Raw genomic sequence first — 21,932 nt, 5'->3', positions numbered from 1 at the left:
TTTTCTCTGCCAAAAAGGAACTGGGCTTTGAAGTCAGCAAAGGGAACTTAGCCTACTACACATAAACATTGTGCGCATGTGTGTCTGTAGGTGGTGGTTGTGTTTGCTTACTCGACAATAAGAGGAATCACACTTGCTGAGAGAAATCTCCAAAACAATAGCTGACATCCTTTAATCACTTTCTCCCCCCATTAAGCTGTATGTTATTATGCTTATCCACGCTAGTAGGACAGTGTGTCCACCTGTAGCAGGTCTGCAGGGTCGGGCAGCCTTTGAGAGCTCTCGTGCCCCATTAGTCCACTCAGAAACGTAAGCTGACGTCACTCGTGCCCCTCTAGTCTGCGCAGCTGAGCGCTCACAGCACGACCACCGCACAAACCGACAAACTTCGGATAAACTTTCACTAACTTTGTTTCCGTCTGTCCAATCCTCCAAATGTGTCTCTCTTCTCTATTAGAAGCGGGCGCCGGTGGCTTCGGTTGATAGAAACGATCGCTGAAATCTTTGCCACTTTTTTTTTCTGCCTTCTTCTATCGTTGGGGTCAGTAACCTGTGGAGAGAGCAATTTACCGAAAACTTTCTGTAGTGGCGTTTAAACAGTATTGTCGCCTGTCTAAGAGGCAAAAGTGTGTTTTTAAAAAATATATATTTTCGAAGCAGAGAAAAAACAACTATTTGTCACTAACGGGGAAGTTCAGGTCTCCACCTGCTGCGAGATAAGACAGGTGAGGCACTTTCTGGAAAGTTTATTTCAGACCTGTGGTGTTATGCTAACTCTGAAAACAAACAATTAGCTATTAGCCTACTTTTGGTGTCATTAGTTAAATTCGCATTAATCTTTCTCAAGGCTATGCTGCAATATAGGCCTTCTAGTGGCCTAGTTAGTAGCAATTTGATATTGAAAATGTTTTAGTAAAATAAAGTAGACATTTTGTATAGTTTCTACATTACAGTTTATTTTTAAGACATTTGGTCTGTTGAACCTGTTTATCCACATGTCCAATACTAAAGTGATACAATTATCATAGCAACATCTTTATTTTATAGTCTTTACAGGCCTTTAAACAACATAACATCAATAAAAACATTTTATTTTTATCTTTTTATTGTATAGTCATGTGATAGGAGATGGAACTTACTTATATTATACTTTACTTACAATAAACTATAGCCTTAATTCATATGACTTAATGTCAGGACAGTTATACTGTAACTGGTAACCTTTGGTGAGGCTTACTAAAGACAAAAGTTCTAAAAGTTTAAAAGTTCTATATGCAGTGGCAGAAGAAGCTTGTTCACATGATGGAAAATTAAAATATAAATAGTAGGAAAAGTAGCTCAGTTAGTATTCAAAGTCATTTCTCACATGGACTGACTAGTTCATCAGTTCTCCATCTTAGGAATTAGTCAGTTCAAACTTAATCCCATGTCTCTGTCTACCTGGTTGTCTCTCTGATAAATGTTTATTGGAAAAAATGTAGTATTACCTACAATATGCTGTTTGTCACTTATGAGCCCAAATATTGTATTACCAGGCAAAAGTGACTGCCAAGGGCACAGACCACCTGCCCTGAGGAGTCAAGGAGAGAAGGAAGGAAGGAAGAACGAGAGGAAGGAAGGAGACAGATCATCTATTGTTGCCCTCTGACCCATACTGTATGCAGATGTATGCTGAGAAAGTTGTGACAGAGGGGAAGATGGGTGAGTGCACATAGTACATACACCGTTGCTCTTGCTCTCATTCTCTCGACCCCTCCCGAATCCTTCACTCACACACACACATGCACAGATTAAAATGCTGTGCTGGTCAGGCTGCCTGCTTTCTGTATTTGGGACCAGACATCAGTCCACTTGACAGTTAACGATTAACTGGTTTGTTTAAAGCTGCCTGGCTGTCTCTCTGATGTGCACTGGGTTTATTTTTGAGGTTTTTTCTTTCATCTTGGGAAACGCATACTTCTATTGGCTATTACATTTTTTCATCCAGATTAAGTTTGAACCCAAATAGAAATGTGATAGTGATGTTTATAACTGACGGCCTTTGCACTAAATTACAGTTTATTGCAAGGCATTATATATACAGCAATAACGACACACTCTAGCAGCAGTCATAAACAAACAATCCCTGTCAGTGTGAACTGTGAAACTCTTTGTGATGCATATATGTGTCGGTCACTTAAGTGAAAGTAAATTCACCCGTTATATGTTTTACCCAATTACCCTGCTAGACAACATTAAACTTACCTACCTTACAATGCAGTGATGAATTCAGTGTCGGTACAGTGAAGCCAACAGTCTCCCATTAAGTGAAGTCTTAAGTTGAAAACATCACTTATCTGCTGTTCTCATCAGCATGTCTTCTTTGGTCATTGCATCCTTGTTGTGCTGTAACTTACTTTCTATGTCGGAACATGTTCAGCTAGACGTTTGGTTTTGTAGTTTCTTTTGCTTGACTGAAGAAGGTCCACCCAGATGCCATGAGTCAGGCTGGGTCTTTGGTGTGTGTAATTACAAGAGAAACACAGTCTAGGAGTGGCACATTTGGTGTGGCTTATTTTGTGTATGGATGTGCGTAGTGTAGGTGGGACATCATCTATTTTCAGATCCAAGCAGTGTACTTTAATCGTGACATGCTTACTACATTTGTGAACAAGAAGAGAAACACAAACATGCACATTGACACGCAAGCACTCCAGTGTGCAGGATATTTTTCTAATCAGGCTAATATTTACATCACAGTTTGATGGTGTTTATTTTTACTTTTCCTCCATGACAACATCTACAAGTATGAGTCAGAGCATCCACTGTGTCTGCATCTGTTTGTGTGTGTGAGGACTCCTTCTGTTTCTGCACACTTACCACACCTGGGTTCACTTTAGTCTACTCAGGAAGGGGATTTTTCCCCTTTAAACCCTTTTTCTTACTTAAATTGGAGTGAATATGTGTAAAATTAAGATCAATACTATTTTTGATGGGCCAGATACAGAAAATATGATCTTCCTGTTTTGAAAGTTGTTTTGTAATCTGTTTCCAGACGTCAGTGCCTCTAAGAGGACAAAGGACACAGTAGATGTTGACTCTGCATTCAGATGCTAAGCTTGTCCATGATCCTTGAAGCCCGATTATTTTTCAAACTACTGCTTTAAGACAACACGGACGAGAAGTCATAAAAGTAATGTTGAAGAAATTATAAACGCTACTGTGCTTGCATGTCAGAACCATCTCCATAACAAAAGAGTAGTGATAGACCGCACACTCACAAGGCAGAGAAACAAAAAATGTATTCAGGACTTGTCAGTGTGGCTGCTGAGGAATGATGTTTGTGCTTCCCGTTGCGAGTTTTTGTGAAGGTGGTGAAAAAGTCATTTTCAAGCCCTAAATCATCTTTTCTAAATGTTAACATGTTTCTCCCACCTAAAACACCTAATCTAAAGCCATTACTGGCTCGTTTCAAATATTATATTGTTATACTGTAGAGAATAATGCTGTTGAATGACGTCACTTCAGACAAACTGTACCCTACTCAAACAAATCAAGTCCTGACATCTACAGCATAACACAATGTATTTTTCTATTTTATTGATTACTGTATATTAGATTGACTTTAAAAAAAATATTCCTGTGTAATGATATCGGCATTATGTACAGTATCTGCTGCCCTGCTCTCTAAATATTGACAGTGGCCATTGAAAAACCCACTCGGCTAAAACAACAGAGCAAACTATCTGCTGCTGATGAATACTGTGACACTGTTGGAAGTTCTGGAAAAAAGCTAGTAAACAGACCATAAATTGGGATTGTTTTGTCTCGCAAAGAAGAGTTCCAGAGGGTTCTCCACAGAGAAGCAGATTTGTGGCCATGACTGTTTATAAGCCTTTGGAAAGTTTTTTTCAAAGACAAACAGTTACAGTATAGCAATAACACTTTTGAGGGGAGCTATTTAGATTAGTAGATATTAGCCTATTTAGAAAGTCCCTTCAGACGAAAGAAAATTTGATTTCTGAAAGAAAACATGTATAATTTGTTATATTTATGTATGTATTCTTAATACACAATGTGCTTTCTATGTATTTTCATGTTTTTTCTCAATTGTGGTTTGGGGTGGGCGCGGACAGCTATACATCTCAGCTGGTACACAGCTGTTTCTTTTCACCCAACAGTGAGGCGCTGTAGTGGGAGGGCGTAGTCAGTGCAGAGTTAAGGGTATCCCTCCCAACATCTCAGAGAATGAGTAATGGCACAGTAAACTTTTTCCATTGTGCTGCTTCTGGCTGGTCATGTGACTCATGGATGAAAATAGAAATAACCCAAAATAAAATGTGTGTACGTTACGTCTGTGTGGAGTGATGATTCAGTCTCACCTCTCATGCCAGCGTCATTTACCACACTGGCAACAAGCCATGGCAAGAAACGACCCAGTCACTGAGGGGAAGCCCAACAACAGAAACAAATGCAACAACATTGTTTGTTTTGATCATATATTTTGATCAATTTTCCAAATTACAATTTATTTTTTAAATGAATAGGCTGTAACTGAGAAACGTGTTGTAAATTATATGTGAATGTCGTACATATATATAAAGTTTGCAGCAAAATCCTCAGGGCTCAGAAGACAAAACTAACTGAACTGTACAACAAACGTGTGCTTAAGAACACAGAATATATCATGTATGATAGTTCTAACCGCCTGTATGCAGAATTTAAGATGCTGCATTCAGGTTCCCAACCACCAGTCAAAACTAGATATAAATTCATCTTCATACCCTCTGCTGTTACTCAGCTCAGCTTTGCAAAGAATAGGTAAACGTCTGCTCAGAAGGCACACTTGAACTTTAACTTTAATGTATTTAGATACCCAGATGTCTGCCCATGTACTTTTAATTAACGTAGTTGTTGTAGTTGTCATGTATGTCTAATTTTATATTGCTAAAACGGCAAAATTAATTGCCCCTTTGGGGACAAATTAAGGTCTTGAAATAGTTGAAATAGTAAAATTGTCTTACAGAGCCAAGCTAGAGTCAGTGAGCCTCATGCATGAATTATGCGTACAGACAGATTTGATTTTAAATTGTGACATTAATCAGTACTTGCATGACTCCTGTTTGTTCTTATGTAAGAGCAAGTGCCAATACGCACAACAGCCAACTTGATTTTAATGCTGTAAAATATTAACGATGATGAAAAAGCAATTAACTTTTTGAAAACACAACAAAAACTTTCTACAATTATTAATTCATTTAATAAATTTAAATGTTTAGGCACACACTTAAAGATAATTAGGTGTAGCTTAAATGACAACATAATAAGACCGATATTCTCTCTCTCACACATAAAACACACACACACACACACACACACACACACACACAGGTCCAATCACTAATTATGACAGCACATGTCATTAATTAGGATTTTTCACATCTAAAATGGTACGAAGTGGTGCCCAACTGAATCCGCAACGGCTTATTTGCTGCTGCTCGATGCGTGGGCCAACCAAGCCTTAAGAAGAGAGCTTGTGTTTAAATCTTGCTAGTTGATCCCAGGGTGTGCTGTCTGGTGCTGAGGGGATGTTTCCTGTCTGTGGTAGGTCACTGTCCAGTGGAATATCAGGCTTCACCCCTGACAGAGAAACCTCTCCAATGATGGCTCCAATGTGCTCATCTGTGTGTGTTGTTTTACTCTGCCTCTGCTCACAAACAAACTAAATATAATGTTCTTTAATGAAACTTACTTAATCAAAGTTTCTATCTCTGCAGAAATCTTGAGGTTAACGTTACTAGTACAATTTCAGTGGCCTGTTGGTTTGTGATTTTGCACACAGCGCCAAAGTCTGCTGCCCTTACATGGGTTTATTGGGGCGTTTCCCCATGCGCAAGATCAAACGCAATTCATCAATACACTCAGGTGGGTAAGAACCAACTGTCAGCGAATCCCACTTAGGATTTTCTTGTTTTCCTCTCATTGCTTTCTGCAAGAACAACAAAAAGAGAAAAATAAGAAAAGTTTCATGCATGAGACCCAATGTTACTAACATCTGATCTAGAATGTAACATTAGACAATGCAGAACTCACGGTGGGTCAGTGCTTACAGTAAATAGAAGGAGGCTGTCAGTTCTCGTTTATAGTTGGTGAAATTATATCTGTTTTCAAAATAAACAGTACTATAAACTTAATACGATTTTACCAGTCTTGTTTAACATAATGTGAAAAAGTTGTCTGGCAATTGGGTTACTATAAAACAAAATATACAACATGTGAACTACACTCACAAATGTCTATGAACTCTTACAATTGCAGTGTAGTCGTCAGCACATAATACCACAGCCATTTCAGAAGAACCCAGCCTCATAACACGCATGCAGACACACACAGGACAAGGTGGTCTCAAGTGGACGTGGACACAATAGAGTACTTGTTCTGTCCTGCAATGTGATTGTGAAGAGTGCTGAGTTGGGGGGAGGAGAGCAGGAAAGAAAGAAGGAGTTTGGGGAGTCTAGGTGAGTATGTGCTGGAGTTGAGGTGTGTAGAGGAAACACTGAGGTATTTCCTGGAAGACCCAATCTGAATGAATGAACACAAGCCTGTAATGTCCTTGTGATAACATATCCAGTGACATTGATCATATACTCATTATGTTCTCTCCTTTTTGTTTCTCACTTTTCTGCCGGAATATCCTTCATCTCTCTCTGACCTTCGGGTCAACAATGTTGATCACAGTTTCACAACTGAAGGGACAATAACACCATTATGATGCTCACTGGTTGAGGAAGGGAGAGGGAAGAGAGGACAGGTACGGAAGAAGAAGAGGGAGCAGACATGAGGCACAAACAGGGGAAAGAGGTGGGAGAGAGATGGGTACAGAGGGAGGCAAGGAAGGGTTGGGAATTTTCAGAGAAATGCAGTCGGTAGAGTTGGTCAGGGAGAGGTTGTTAGTATAGAGGGAGGGAGCGGATGTGAGGAGATAGCTGAGAAGGAGGTTAAGGTCACTGGATTAGCAGGTCTCCACAGCTATCACGTTACTTGATAACAACATAGAAATTGGACCAAGCAGTTTAAGTGGTTCTGTGCAATACTGGTCCCTTGTCATTCATTGAGTTATTTACCTGCACAGATTAAGATACAACACTCAGGGGTCTACATATAACCTGAGGATACTGACGCTGAGTTGGTAACTGTGCAGGATCATCAGTATCCAGATGCCCCACGTCCTGTGGGACCTTCTATGTCTAAATAAAAATGCCTCCTTACTAACCTTCCCTATGAACATTTATATTTGATAGGCCTAATGTTACAATTCCATCGCAACATTTAAACATTACTTTTAGGGATGCACGATCCAACTTTTTCAGTCCCGATACTGATACCAATACCTGAGCTTTGGATATTGGCCGAAGCGGAGTACCGATCCGATATCAATGTAAAATGAATAAGTTGAATTCCTAACTGTGAAATTGTTAAGGTGTCACACTGTCATGGCTCACCTGAATGCTTGAACAGAGCCGTCTTTAAGTGAAAGTGTCTGCTGTATATTTCGTTGCACCTTTTAGAGACAACTCATACCTTTCACACAGAGATCCTGCAATAAAAGCGAAAAGAATGTCCGCCAATATAGTGCACTCGCTCACTCATACTGAACAAAATATTGTGGCATAATCCCGCAATCCCGATCCAGCTTTCCGGGTTACCTGCAGAGTCCACTGAGTCCGCCTGTGCCGCAGCTGCCGGAGCTTATAGATTACCTTAAATCTCAGCATATCTCAACCCATCTTCAACCTGAGTGTGGATGTGTAGCACTTTTAAAGTTAAATATTCATCAATATAATCAGCTGGATTGGGAAAAGGATTGGATTTTTTCAGGCATGTATTGTTTTTTGGGACACCATTAAGTTTTTAGTAGTCATTTAAAAGTTAAAGCAACAGATAACACAATGTAACCTTGCCTAAACTTTGCCTGTGGTCAAGATTTACAGCTTTGTGATCTGATTTGTGTTTTGATGATGAAAATGATGATGACCAAGATGATGATGATGATGGTGAGGACCATGGCTTTGTGTAAATCCTTGATGGTAGGAAGTGTAATAAGTTGACCTATGTTTAATGATAAGGGGCGTGCATAACAGACTGACAGTTCACATAAAAAGAAAAATGTTTTTGTATGTTCAATATTAATATTTTCACTTCTCCTCTCCTCCACATTAAAGACAGTAAAAATCCTTGATAAGTCACATGTAATCTCAAAAAGAGGAAGGGAAAAGAGAAACAAAATAATTAAACACCAGTGAACTTTTTTCACAACTGACTTGTGAAAGCAGGAACAGGACAGGTGTAACTAATAAAATTAATTATGGCTGTGACCTTCAGAAGTGTCGTAGGAAGCCATCTGAATGGATGACACATGTTTTTTTATTCCATTATGTGTTTGCAATGAAAAATATGTATTAACTCAATGCTGTGTCTCAGAGCAGACGATAACAGGGCCATAACAACACCCGCATGTAGGTGCATAAACAAAGTGTTCGTGCACGTGGCACAGACATGGCACAATATGCTAGTTTGAGAGTTTGTTCTTGCTTTGTGGAGAAATGCTAGACTTTGTACTATTGATCTAATCTGTCATTTGTACTGTTCAGTTTGTGCCAGTAAATGTGCTGCATGCCCCTTCACATTTGGACAGTGAGCTGAAACCTGTCATTTTGTTTTTTGTATGCTGGCTTAAGAGTCCAGAAAAAGAGCTTTAGTTCTCGGTTGTAATATTTTGTCTTTTCTTTAGCCACCTGAGTTTGTTTGTATGTTGTATAATGTCAAAGGCTTGAGTGCTGCTGTATATGTATACATTAAAGTATGTCTCTATGTATACTGTCAGATATATATATGTGTGCGTGTGTGTGTGTCTGCAGGGAACAGGGGAATCTCTCTGACCTGTGTGTTGACGCCCTGCCGTGTGATTGGGGTGTGTGTGATGCTGATGACCTTGGGAGCCATCGGAGCAGCCGTCTGGGCCGTAGGTCAGACCACGGGCTTTCACTCAGACACACATTATTGGCCAACATGTGGTGACCATAATCTTGTTGTTTTTTATTTCAAGGTGTTTCTGTAGTTCTCACTATCAAAAATTCTTTCTTTATTTGCTATTATACATATCATTGACTTCACAAATGCCTGCTGTTTTTTTATAACCCTTCTGTAGTTACGTATTGCACAATGGAGGAAGACACAGGACTGTATGATGGTGAGTAAGAGACGACAGATACAAGTTTACGTTCCTTCAAACAAACACCATCTGACTCTGCCGTCCCTACACACAAAGCAATGTCAGTCCGGCTGCTATCATCAGTAACACCCCAACAAGCTACCACATGCCATCAGAACAGGGGCATCCCTCTCTAACTTCAAGAAGCTCTTGAAAACTTATCTCTTCTGAGAATACTTCCTCTTATGACACCTCTAACCCCAAACCTCTAACATGCACTTCCTGTGCTCTTCTTTTTCTTTCTCTTTATAGTTCTCTTGTATTCATTACACTATTCGTGAACTGTTACTTCTTCCCCTAGGTATTTATCCCACTGATGCCGTATGCACTAATAGCTCTTGCTAGTATTTATTGTTGTTCTTACTAGAATCTATTGTCACTTGTAGATCTCTTACTTTACTGATGCTTGTATGTTGTTCCTCAAATGTTCCAATTAATTTTGGTGCTGATGCAGGATGTTCTTTTACAGGATTTTGTTTTTTTACATTGACCGGATATATAATTTGATGAATATTCAGGTCCAGATGCATATCAGATTTAAAAACAATGTGAATTATCAAAATAAAATAACAAATTTAAAACATTTAAAATATTTATAAACAAGATTCTTCTACTTACAGCTGCTCTCCATAGGGGCCACTGCAGAGGATAAACATTTTCCGGGGCACCTCCCAACCCCAACCCAGCATGGAGATCTGATGATACTCATATTTGATTTGGCATAGTTTTTTTAATGCCTGACGCTCTTCCTGACACTATACCTGGGTTTGGGACCAGCAATTAGAAATGCACTGGCTTAGGCATCCCCAGTGGCTGGGGTTCAGTGTCTTTCCCAAGGACGAGGGGGTGATCGAACTGTGATCAGTAGACAACCCACTTTACTACCTTAGCCACAACTGCCCCCTTATAAACAAGATATAAACTGCACTGCCATTAGAACAGGCTCAACTCGGACGTTTAATAGACAAAGAGAAAGTTACATTTGTGGTAGAAGCAGGAAATAAATAGACAACTAACTTTGGTCTCAGAAAAACAATTAAATCATCACAGTGAAAAAAAGTGTGTGGGATTATACCAAGCTTGTTTTAAAAGTAACCCCACATCATTCCCTGCAGTCCAGGTAAATTCTGCTGACCAACATCTCAGAGTCTTTGACTCTGCCCAGAGGAGATGGCGCCAGGTGTGTTCCTCCTCAGCCAATGAACTGCTAGCTAGCATCAGCTGTGAAGAAGTGGGCTTTGTCAGGTGAGATATTTATTACAGTTATATCTCAATGTTTTCATGCAGCATAGTATGATACAGTACTAAAGTGTGTGTGTGTGTGTGTTTGTTTTAGTGTGGTGAATTACTCAGTCACATCAGTGCCAGAGGCCAGTGCAGATGGTGGGGAGTTCTTCTGTGTCCGACAGGAGGAGCTCAGCTTCGGCAAGAAAATCAAAGACTCGTTGTTCCCATGGTAAAAAACACCTGTCTGTTTGATCCTGCACCTCTCTCACAGCAGTCTAACCTTCTAATACATTGTCCTCTCTGTTGCTCTTCCTGCCTTCTGTCCACTCGATTAACATAGAGAAAGTTGAACAGTAAGTTCAAGTTAGGACTTTTTTTTTCTCTGCCAGGTGGTTACTAACTCTGTTTGTCTTTGTTTCAGTGACTGTGAGAGCAGGGAGGTTCTCACACTGTTGTGCCAAGGTAAGCCGTGAGCTGAGATCTGCACTCATTCTGTCCGGCACACTTCGCACTCACCTCTCATCTTTTTCCACATGGTGGGCTTCCATCCTCATCCATTTTATAGCTCGGATTTTCTCCTCTTTCGCTCACTTTTTCTCACTCTTGTCTTGTGTGTCTGTGTCACCTGTATGTATATGTTTAATTATTTCACTTACAGTTTACCCAGACAGTAAACTTTTTTTTCTCTCCCACTTTGTCAATTGCTCTGTCCTCGGCAGACTGTGGCAGGCGTAGTTTTGCAGCAGACCGTATAGTTGGTGGTGTGGATGCCAGGCAGGGCAGTTGGCCTTGGCAGGTCAGCTTGCAGTACGACGGAGTTCATCAGTGTGGGGGATCCATCATCTCGAACCGATGGATTGTCTCAGCAGCTCACTGCTTCCCCGAGTAAGTAATCAAGCCTGAATTTTTTACAGACTTTTAACACATGATGGGCAAATTGGATTATTTTTAGATTTTTAGATTTCATATTAGGAAAAGTCCGGGTCCACATGAATTGGCGTGTATGGCTGAAGAAGGTCTGATTTAAATCTGGCATTTTTTGTAGAACCAGACTGATAAATTGGTGCGCCGATATTATTGGCCGAAATGAGCTAATTACAGATAAATCGGTATCAGTGTTTATAACAGCTGATAGATGACGATCCAAAAAGAAAAGAAAAAATTAGTGTTGTCGTTGCATAGATTGTCCACCAGAGGCGCTCTGCAACTCCCATGTTGGCGACACACTGGTGCCAAAAATCCACCACAAATTATAATCAGCTATACTTCAAAGTACTATTTATAACAATAAAACAGTTTAGTTTTAAACTGCATTATGTCGTTATCTGGGTGAAGTCTCATAACTACACATAACAAATGTTAGGAAGATTCTTTGTTTATGTTATGTGATTCTGTAAAGAAGACAATATATATCGGACAATATATCATAATATAGGATTTTCAAATTTTCAGATATCAAAATCAGTATCAATCTTTAAAATCCTATATTGGTCAGGCTCTCGTTTTTAGGGATACTTTGTGGTAATTGTTTTGTTGTTTGTGTGAGACTCAAGCTGAATCATGTTCGTTATCATGTTCTTCACAAACTACTGTTTGTGAAGAAGCTTATAATGTATAAAAAAAAAAAGCTTATAATGTATAAAACTTCTCGCTTCTGCCTCTTTCCCTCTTTCCATGCTAGGCGGTATCGCTTTGTTAACCGCTGGCGTGTTCTCCTGGGCTCCATCTATAATAAACCAGTCAACGCCAACGTGGCGGAGGTGAAGACCATCGTTTACCACAGCAGCTACCTGCCCTTTGTAGATGCTAACATCGATGACAACAGCAGGGACATCGCTGTTCTGGCTCTCGCCCAGCCCCTCACTTTCAATGGTAGGACCCACAAGTGCATACACACGTCATCAAATGAGAAAAACACTCTTCTAGTATTTGATTGCATGAGAACAATTTTTAGAGATGGGGAAGAATGGCAAAGAAATGAGTCAGAGAGCTACAGATCCATTTTGGTAGTTTGTCTGCTTCCCAGATTTGAGTCAGCAGGACAAAAGTTATTTTATTTAACATGATTATATCAGCACTGAACAGGATGGAAACTGTGACCACCTCCTTTAATAAAATATCCACACTTTATTTATGAGAAGTCATCAGTCTTCTACTTTATGTTACTGTAATCTACTGGGACTTGTAAGAGGATGAGAAGAAAGTGTGATTTATCTTGGCATTATAGGTTAGAGAGAGGCAGAGGTTAGCTTTGTGCTTCGTGTAAGTCACAGCGCTATACATTTTTGACCGTAAACTAAATCAACATACTTAATGGGTTGGCAAATCTTTTGAGGGAATGACCAATATCTAAATGCAAGAGAAAACGAAATGATGACACCCTGTGCAGAGATGGACGTAGAGGAACAAAGCAGTGGCTCAAGTTATATAAATAAAACTGACTTGTTTCTGAAATGTACATGAAACTTGAATGCAATCACAACTGAAAATATGGTGGCTTCTGATGATGATAATGTCATATCATGCAGTAGAAGACAGGAGTAGTAGAAACTCTAAAAGCAAAGTGTCAGTAGGTCAAGTCTGACATCTAGTGTTTGCCATTTGTTACAGCCTGGATCTCATTTATCTTCTCTGTTACTTATCATGCTTCCAGTATAGTGTTTGGTTCACTGATCAGGACTGTTGTATTTCATCACTTCCCCTGTCTCCCTCTCCTGACACATGTCTGGTGGTGAGGTATTATTATGTACATGTGCTTGCTTATATCTTAATATACATGTTTGTGTGTAGAATACATCCAGCCCATTTGCCTGCCAGCATACGGTCAAAGACTAATAGATGGACAGATGGGAACAGTAACAGGCTGGGGAAATGTAGGATACTATGGTGAGTCTACATTTTTTTGCAGCTGTAATGTAATGCACTGCATGAAATTACATGTTGGATGACATTATTTGCACTTTTGTGAAAATGGGACAGCCCTTTTTTTGCTTTTCAATAGTTTTTGTTTTAAACATCTCAGTGTGCGCAGTGTGCTATTGCCACAAACAACAAGCACCAGTGTACACTTTGAACAAAATGAATATATAGAAATGTGAGAGTGCTTTGAAAATTTTTTGATATTTGTCACTTGCAGGTCATCTAGCAGATATTCTCCAGGAAGCGAACGTCCCCATCATCAGTGACAATGTCTGTAATGCCCCTGATTACTATGACAACCAGATCACCACCAGTATGTTTTGTGCTGGTTATGAGAAAGGAGGCACTGATGCCTGCCAGGTCAGAGTATGCCTGTGCTAGGGTTTCTAATAATAACTAATTAGGGATCTTTATTCTGTGATTCGTCCTTGTGTGTATGTCTACATTGTTTGCCTATAAGCTGAATGCCTTTGTGTGTCCAATGCATATACCTGGTTGTCTTATATGTTACTGGATTCCTAGTTACATGAATTTCTTTCTCTGCTTGCCTAAATAGAGTAGCTGTAATGCGTGTGAACTGCTATAATCCTCTGCGGTTTTAGGGAGACAGCGGCGGCCCTTTTGTGGCAGATGACTGTCTGTCTAAGACCAGTCGGTATCGTCTGCTGGGGGTGGTGAGCTGGGGAACAGGCTGTGCCATGGCCAAGAAACCTGGCGTCTACACCAGAGTCTCTCGATTTCTGCCATGGATATCTACGGCCATGAGGGTGAGAGACTGGCAATTTCATGGGCGTTGCCCACACTTCCACATACAAATACAAGCAGCCTGTATTCACATTTAGGTTGTGAGCAATTACTCCTTTGGACTACAATGAAAAAAAATATCATCTGGTGTATTAAGCAGTAACATTTTAAAATTCAAAGCATCTGGTATTGGGAAAATATTTATATAAAGCATGAAAAAACAACTGTAGAGCACAAACTAACTCACTCACACACTAAATGTGTGATTTCCAAATTCAGGAAACAAAATGTCTAAATAAAGTGTTGTGCTGTCGCTAAATGTGCAAACAGTTATGCTCAGAGTTACCAAATTAATGTTACACACATGCTTCAAGATTGGCGTTTAAGTTTTTAGACAACTACATCTAACATTTAATTTGTTCTTGTGACATTACAGATGTGTTTAACAACTTCTGCTCTCACCTCTCTCCTCCAGAACTATCACAACTCACCGGGGGTTCACAAATTGGCCCGGACATGAGATTCCTACTCCCATGTTTCTATTTTTTCTACTCTTGGATGACAACATTAAAATAACTCGTAGATGTCAACGGGGACTGTACACTTTCATAGTGAGCATTTAACCAGTTCCTGAATCAATTGGCTCTTAAAAGCCTGTATCTTTGCGGTGACAGACAGAGATATAAAGTGTTAAACTCATCAGCATCAAAGGTCGACTTACTTATTATTGTGATGTTAAATATTGATAAAAGGGCAAAAGTGAAATAATATTAGAATTACCATACTGGAATTAACATGCCAGTTCTGTAAAATAAAATAAGATGATGAGATAACTGTCTTTTTTAGCTGCATACTTTTCACTAGAACTCATGTTAGAAATAACCATTATGACTAATGAGCTCACCAGCATTCAGACTTGTAAAGGCTCAGGTTCATCTTAAGCATTGTAGGTGTAATTGCTGAATGATTGATACAGTAAGAGACTTAAATCCCTTACGTGGTTTTATCTTGTTCTACATGAGTCACTGTCTTCAGTGCCAGCAGACTGCGCCCTCGATTTGTAATAAAGATCAGTAAAGATCTTGTGCAAACTCTCTTTCACATTGTGCAACACTAAGACGCAAGCAGACACACACACACGTATGTATTTTTATATGCAGCAGCCTGAGTTTTGTATGAAAAATAATTATTCAAATTTCCACATGAACTGGTGAAGATGCTTAAATTGAAATCAGTATTTGGTTGTTGTCTTGTAAATATTAGTCAATGTTTTTGTTTATGTAGATGTTTTTTGAGACATGTTACTGATGTTCATGATACTGATGTTCATGATCCACAGATCTTAAAGCCAAGAGTGCAATAACAAGTTAAATCACTTTCTCAGAATATCCTTTTCTGCAGCATATTGATGACCAGATTTCAAATGGTAATGATGTGTCAGCACATTAACTGCGATAAATGGGTACTTGTTATTTACTAAAATGTCCTACAGTCATATTTAACATAAACCACAAAAACAACATTTGAGGAAATGTGCTAGGATTTGATTTGTCAGGAGAGAAATAAGTCGCTATACTACTGTACATTTGTTTTAAAAGTGAGTGAACTTTTACATTAAAACAAAGAAGGACAGACAGGATCCACACACTGGATTCAAGCTCTCAAAACTTTACTGGTCTGTAGAAAGGAAGTGTTTTGACCCAATCTGGCCTTCAGGCAACTGGCCAAAGATCAGGTGTACTGTACGTTGGCACAAAAATGACTGCACCCTGCTGACATCATGAGCAAACACAAAATAAACGACAATATTTTACAATATGTCAAGATACATTATTAAAAAATATAATGTAGAAAGTTATTACTGTAGATACATATATACTGTATACTGCACCTGGCCTTAATAAAGGATGGGATGTGAACACAACTAACTTTCTGCAAAATAGACTTTAATCCCTTCTGGCACTGATTTTTAGCTCCTGACTAAACACAATGTCATTTGCATTCATAAAGTCCTACATCTCACCACCAGTCCCCCCTTTGAAATCAAATAAATGTATGAACATTTAGAGCAATTATGTTTAGAAGAGATATAAATATTAAAAATGTAAATTGTTGCATTGTATTGAAATAAAGCCTTGATTAAAAAAATATTTGATCACAGTCATTGTGTAACACTAATATCACATTTATTTTCTTAAATCTTTAATTCTAACTGTACAGACTGCAGTAAAGAATCCTAGACACAACAGAAAGACATGTAGACAGAAATCTGATGTTTCAGGAATCTTTTCCAAACAGTCGATTCAGTATATCAAAAATATTTAAGGTAAAAATAAATACCTACATTGGTGTTCAGTAGTACTAAAAAAAAGCCTTGTAAAACACAGCAGTATAAATTAATATAAATACAAAGTATAAAAATTTATTTTGAACACTTGTGAAAACAGGGTTGTTTAAAGACTTGCACATCTCAATGTAACCTTCCTGAGGGACTGAGCTTTGAGCTTTTCATCAACTATCTTAAGAGGAAGACAGCATATGTTTTTGATGACGATGAAACTGCACTGAGGAGTGAAAGGTTCCAATGAAACTCAGCTGGATTTAGCCACTGTGGCATAGATCACTGCGTCGTCAGTCTCTCCTGCTTTGGACCTGAGGAGAAAATGATGGTATTTGTGAATTTTATTTGATGAAAGAGTCATATTATTACGCTCATACGACACATGTTAGGTTTTTCAGGTGGATGCTGGTATTTTTATGCGATTGCTAATTAAGTCAATGCAACGATGGGAGTGATGGAAGTGATGAAATCTGGTGGGTGCAATTTGGGACAAAGATCTCTTAATCTCTTTTAGAGGCCAGTTAGTCTTATGGTCAGGAAGAATTTGCACTTGTGACCTCAGTTATTGTAAAATCCTGTCTACAGCCCTTCTTATCAGCGTCGGGAAAACGCGTTCTTTTATCTATTCATGTATTTTTTTTGTGATGTGGTTATTTAATACTATACAGTCACAGTAACGAAGGTTAGACAAATGAACTAAACTTGACCGACAGTGAGTAATAAAGTGCAGTGACACTAGTGCTGTGATTGCTCGAACAGTGAACCTACCTGCTGTTGTTTATGTGGCGTGGAAGACTGGGGTCTCTGGGTTTCTGGGTCACTGCTGTGTAGGTAACCTCATCTTCAGAAGACACAGGGGCCTGAGGAGAGAGGAGAGGAGTCCATTTATTCAAAATCTGCATTTGACATTTGATTGTTGGGAGTAGAGATGATGTGTTGAACCTTCCTGTTTGTGCACCATATTTACATCATGTTCACGGTGTGAGCTCCTCTGTGAATGAGGAGTGATGTCAGTAACAGGCGGAGGAGAGGATGGCAACCTGTGGATGTTGGCGTACACACTGTTTGATTCATCTTCAGTGGCTGAAGAGCTTAAGCCTCTCCCATTGTGCTTGAAGCCTAACATAGTCTGTTGGAGGCGACACAACTAAAGTTAGATAAGGTTTTCAACTGAATGATCCATCTAGGTTTATATCATTGAGGACTTGTAAGCATGTGCTTTGGCTTAACTAAAGTTTCTGTTTTGTTGGTATTGCAAAAAAGAGACATGGCATGAATAGAGATAGAACCAGATATTTTACTTTTTTAAATCATTGTTAGGACCCAAAATTCCCCCAAATGCTTCATCACTGACACTTAATCGTTAGAGTTTAATCTGACACATGAGTTGTTTAATGACTTACTTCTTTCTCTGCATGGATCCTCTGTTTCCTCCTGCCAAGACAACAAAAACCCAAAATAAATCAATACATATATATGAAATAACATTACTGTTAGCTCACTCAGGACAGTGCGTTCTTGAATTGTTGCTCAATCTTTGACTTTCACGTTTTAGAGAACTTGTAATAATGGGAAACACAGCAGCTAGAAACTACTGGCAAGGATACAGATTTTCTCTGACCATCAAATTTTTTACTGTGTTAGAGGTGAGCTGTTTGATTGATGAAGATGTCCCTTAATCAAATGTATCTCATAATAAGATGTATTGTTGCAGATACAATCAGTACCGAGTATACAGTGAACAGTATGTAGAATTCTGTATACCTATAATGACATGATACTCATGAAAATAACATTAAAATTCCACCCTTCATCATTCATCATGTATTGAAGGAACGAAGACAACTACTGTTAAAATATATCTATATCATCACATATTCAATATGCCAATTGCATGTAAAAAAAGAAAGGAGTAAGCAGTTAAAAGTGGAAACAGAATGGAAATTAAGATGACACACATATGTCATGGCAACACTGGGCAAAACTCATACAAAATGTGGAAGAAAGGATGGCAAAAATGATTCAAAGATGCATGTACAAGTCAGTGGCTAACAGTAAAAATGACATGTGTCATACGGTCACATTCACTCTCTCAATCATTTGACTCACCAGAAGAAAATAAGAACTAACACAAGTGTCAGAAAAAGAGAGACTCCAAGTCCAGCTAAGATTGGGAGGGGCATGCCACCTGAGGAGAAACACACTGTGTGGTGAGAATACTGTTGGTAGAGTGGAAAAAATAAGCACTTCCGCAATGTGCCGCTTTAAAGTGAAGATGAAATATTCCAGAAGAACAAAGCAGCGGTAGTAGTAGTAGTAATTTTTAGCTATGCATCATTTTAAATAATTATTTTTGCTAGTAAAGTCACACAAACCATGCTCCTCTTTCTTCATGGCTACCAGCACCTCAGTTGAGTTGCTTTCCCCCAGTCTGTTCCTGGCCTGGCAGAAGTAAAGTCCAGTGTGTGACGCATTTACAGAGGGGAGAGACAGCACCTGTCCGGAGCCCACCTGGAGCATGGAGCTGGAGCTGGGAGAATCTGTCCTGTACCAGGTGTAGTTGTCTGCTGCAGGGTTAGCAGCACTGCTGCAGGTCAGATTCACACTGCTGCCCTGAACAACGGGTGGTGGGTCCATTGAAACAGAAACATTCACTGGACGGTCTGAAAAAAAGGAACAAACATTGCTCATGATAACAGTTTTATTCCGAAAAGAGAAGTGCTCTCACAACACTATTGCTGTATCAAAAAACATAATCTACTAGAGCAGTAGTTCCCAACCTGGGGTCCCTTGTGGTGTAAATCTGAGGGGTCACATGATGATTAAATGTCACTAGACTTACACTGGACATCAAGGGGAACCTGAGTAGAGTTAATCAAGTCACTGCCCTTCCAGCTGATGTTATTCCAGGCCTGACAGTGGTACAGCCCGCTGTGGCTGGGCTGCACGTCAGAGATGTTGTGGTGCTGTCCTGAACCGATGAAGTGTCCGTCTTTATACAGGCTGTATCCGCTTTGTGTCACAGGTGGGTTTGCATCACTGCTGCAGGTGAGAGTCATCGAACTTCCTTTGAAAATGTCTCCTGATGGACTTATTGACAACGAGACTTTCTTGGGAGCATCTGATTGAGAGAAGATAAGGATGTTTAGCCTCACACAGATAATATAAAATAAACCTGGATCATTAAATAATATGAAGCATGAACAGCACGAAGCAAAGCTATTTCTAGTAATTTTCCTCACTCTTAATTAGAGAACAAATTGTTAATAATACTTTAAAAAGTCAATGAAACGTCATTAAACGTCTTCTGTAATTGGTGGCGCATCCTACATTGAAAAGTGTTTTAATATATTGTGTCTTCAAGTTCAGATCTTTATTGCTATATGTTTATTTAAATAGACATCCAGGTGTTAAATGTGAGCAGTTGTTGACTTCACCTTATAAATGAAACGTAGAGGAGGCGGATTAAAAGATGACTTTTAAGCTTTGAGACACAGGATAATTTCATAAGAAGCTTTGAAATGTTTTGTTTAAGTGTTGATCATGTGCTTACATTGAACATTCAGAGCTACAGAGGCAGATCTGGCTGTCTCTTGTCCCAGGACGGCACAGTAGTACCTCCCAGTATCCTCTCTCCTCACCTGGAAGACTGGATTTGGTACAGCTTGTCCATCTCTGAACCAGACTATTGTTGTAGGTGTAGGACAACCTGACACACAGGTCAGCTTGACATCATCTCCCTCCGTCACAGTGCTCGGCTGTACAACAGCAGTCAACTCTGTGTCAGAAACAGAAGCAGAAACCAAATCATTCCACTAAAATAAATGATAAATTCATGATAAATGCACCCTTCTCCATTATTTTGTCACTTACCTTTTACTGACAATTGAAGGAATGTTTGACTTCTCCATCTGTTGAGTGTTGTCACAAAACTAAAATAGTATGCACCACTGTCATCGTCATGCACGTCATTGATCTTCAGACTACAGTCACCTCGTTTGTTGCCCGCATATACAAAGTGGTCTGGGGATGACTGGAGGTTTGACACAGGAAACAACCTCTGCCGGCCAGATACAAGCCAGGCTTTAGACCAGGTGACTGAAGTTACAAAATGACCGAAAGGATAGTCATACTTGCACTTTATAACTATTGACGTCCCTCTCAAAGCACACTGATCATTAAAGGTCACCGTCCAGTCTCCACTCCAGACACCTTTGGGAAAAAATTAAAAATATGCAGTCGGTTATGCTTGATTGTAACGTTCCCCCACAAGATATGGTAAATAACATCCAGAACAAACTGAAATTAGACTGTATTAAATTTATTAATTGTAATTGACATTTTGTAATTTAATTTAAATTTGTAATTTATAGTCCATTATACATTACATTACATTTCCTATACATTCATTTAAAATAATGTGTCTCCTTACCTGGCATTATTACCAGAATAACCAGAATCAAACTTTCCATTATGAAAATCAATCTGCAACGTTGTCACACAGGACACAGATTAATGTATAGCCTGTGTACAGCCGACCGCAGCAGAAAATAAAAACACACAGATATTGTGTACAAAGTCTAACAGTACTCACCAGCTAAAGCAAGCTGACTAATTGTACATTCTTGAGGTTGATTTTGTGGCGTGAAAGCAGAAGTGGAAAGTTATCTCCTCCCCGCTTTCTCTCATCATGTCATCACACATTCAGGGTGCTGATAAAATGAAGTTAGTTAGTTAGAAAGTCTCAAATAATACAATCCGAATCTGAACACATACAAACATGTAAGGTATCTGGCACGTAACAGATCTACAGGTTATACGCCACGCAAAGACACAACAGTACTGTACACGTTCATTATCCAGTATCACAAACTGAGGGGGGAGCTTCACTGGAGAGTTTACTCACCATTCACTCTCAGTTAGTTTTTCCCCCCATTGTGTTTCCAAATGTCCCTGGGTTTCTCTGGGACATGTTGAAATGCAACAGATGACGCATTAATCATTCAGTGCTGGCATGCGCCACTGCCAGTCAAATCGAGTGATGCACGTGACCACGCAATGCAGTGATCTCAATACTCAATGCAATGGATAAATGGTTTTGTCCTGTGTCATCAGAAGTGTGGATGGTATCTCCACAGGACCCCTAATGGAAGAGCTGTCTGAATGATATTCCTTATATCTTTCACCCTCAAGCTAAATAATATTCTGGGAGTGTTAGAACAGAGATTGATAAACTTTCTTAAAACTCTGTGAAGATGGTCCCTTTTGTCTTTGGACACTGTTGTGCTTCAGAGAGATAATTTCCAGTGATGGTTTCTCATTCTAAAGGCAACATGATCTATGCTTGTCCACAGGGTGGTGTTACTGGTCTATGCAACCGATGGAGGGAATGCAAATCACTGATGGGTTACAATAAGAAACTTGTGACTAAATGCAACTATGCCTGATTCA

At 39.3% G+C, this 21,932-nt stretch overlaps 2 protein-coding genes across 5 annotated transcripts; one reads left to right on the top strand and one right to left on the bottom strand.

Annotated features, from left to right (window-relative positions):
- The first annotated feature begins 338 nt into the window (after window positions 1-338).
- Window positions 339-16,282, top strand: hpn (hepsin). Of its 4 annotated transcripts, XM_046043984.1 has the most exons (14): window positions 339-541; window positions 661-725; window positions 1,536-1,701; window positions 8,898-9,005; window positions 9,188-9,229; window positions 10,366-10,495; window positions 10,587-10,706; window positions 10,899-10,939; window positions 11,197-11,362; window positions 12,159-12,349; window positions 13,268-13,363; window positions 13,614-13,756; window positions 13,999-14,163; window positions 14,616-16,282. In XM_046043984.1, exons 3-14 carry the CDS (start codon window positions 1,659-1,661, stop codon window positions 14,658-14,660), a joined length of 1,290 nt encoding a protein of 429 aa, XP_045899940.1. In that variant the 5' UTR covers window positions 339-541; window positions 661-725; window positions 1,536-1,658; the 3' UTR covers window positions 14,661-16,282. The 4 variants fall into 4 exon arrangements, with proteins under 4 accessions (XP_045899940.1, XP_045899939.1, XP_045899941.1 ...); XM_046043983.1 differs by having other exon boundaries at window positions 339-725; XM_046043985.1 differs by having other exon boundaries at window positions 339-725; window positions 8,898-9,085.
- On the bottom strand, window positions 15,789-21,270 carry LOC123967753 (B-cell receptor CD22-like). The gene is made up of 11 exons (XM_046043981.1): window positions 21,076-21,270; window positions 20,914-20,966; window positions 20,355-20,693; window positions 20,035-20,259; window positions 19,324-19,602; window positions 18,857-19,144; window positions 18,591-18,669; window positions 17,885-17,915; window positions 17,449-17,610; window positions 17,250-17,341; window positions 15,789-16,792 (listed from the first exon to the last, which is right to left on the bottom strand). The coding sequence occupies exons 2-11, from the start codon at window positions 20,951-20,953 to the stop codon at window positions 16,732-16,734; spliced, it is 1,596 nt and encodes a 531-aa protein (XP_045899937.1). The 5' UTR covers window positions 20,954-20,966; window positions 21,076-21,270; the 3' UTR covers window positions 15,789-16,731.
- Window positions 21,271-21,932: the final 662 nt, after the last annotated feature.

The sequence above is a fragment of the Micropterus dolomieu genome, linkage group LG03, assembly GCF_021292245.1.
Source record: "Micropterus dolomieu isolate WLL.071019.BEF.003 ecotype Adirondacks linkage group LG03, ASM2129224v1, whole genome shotgun sequence".
NCBI classification, from domain to species: Eukaryota; Metazoa; Chordata; class Actinopteri; order Centrarchiformes; family Centrarchidae; genus Micropterus; species Micropterus dolomieu.
The sequence above is the reverse complement of the archived record's forward strand: the minus strand, read 5'-3'. Positions and strand labels throughout refer to the sequence as shown.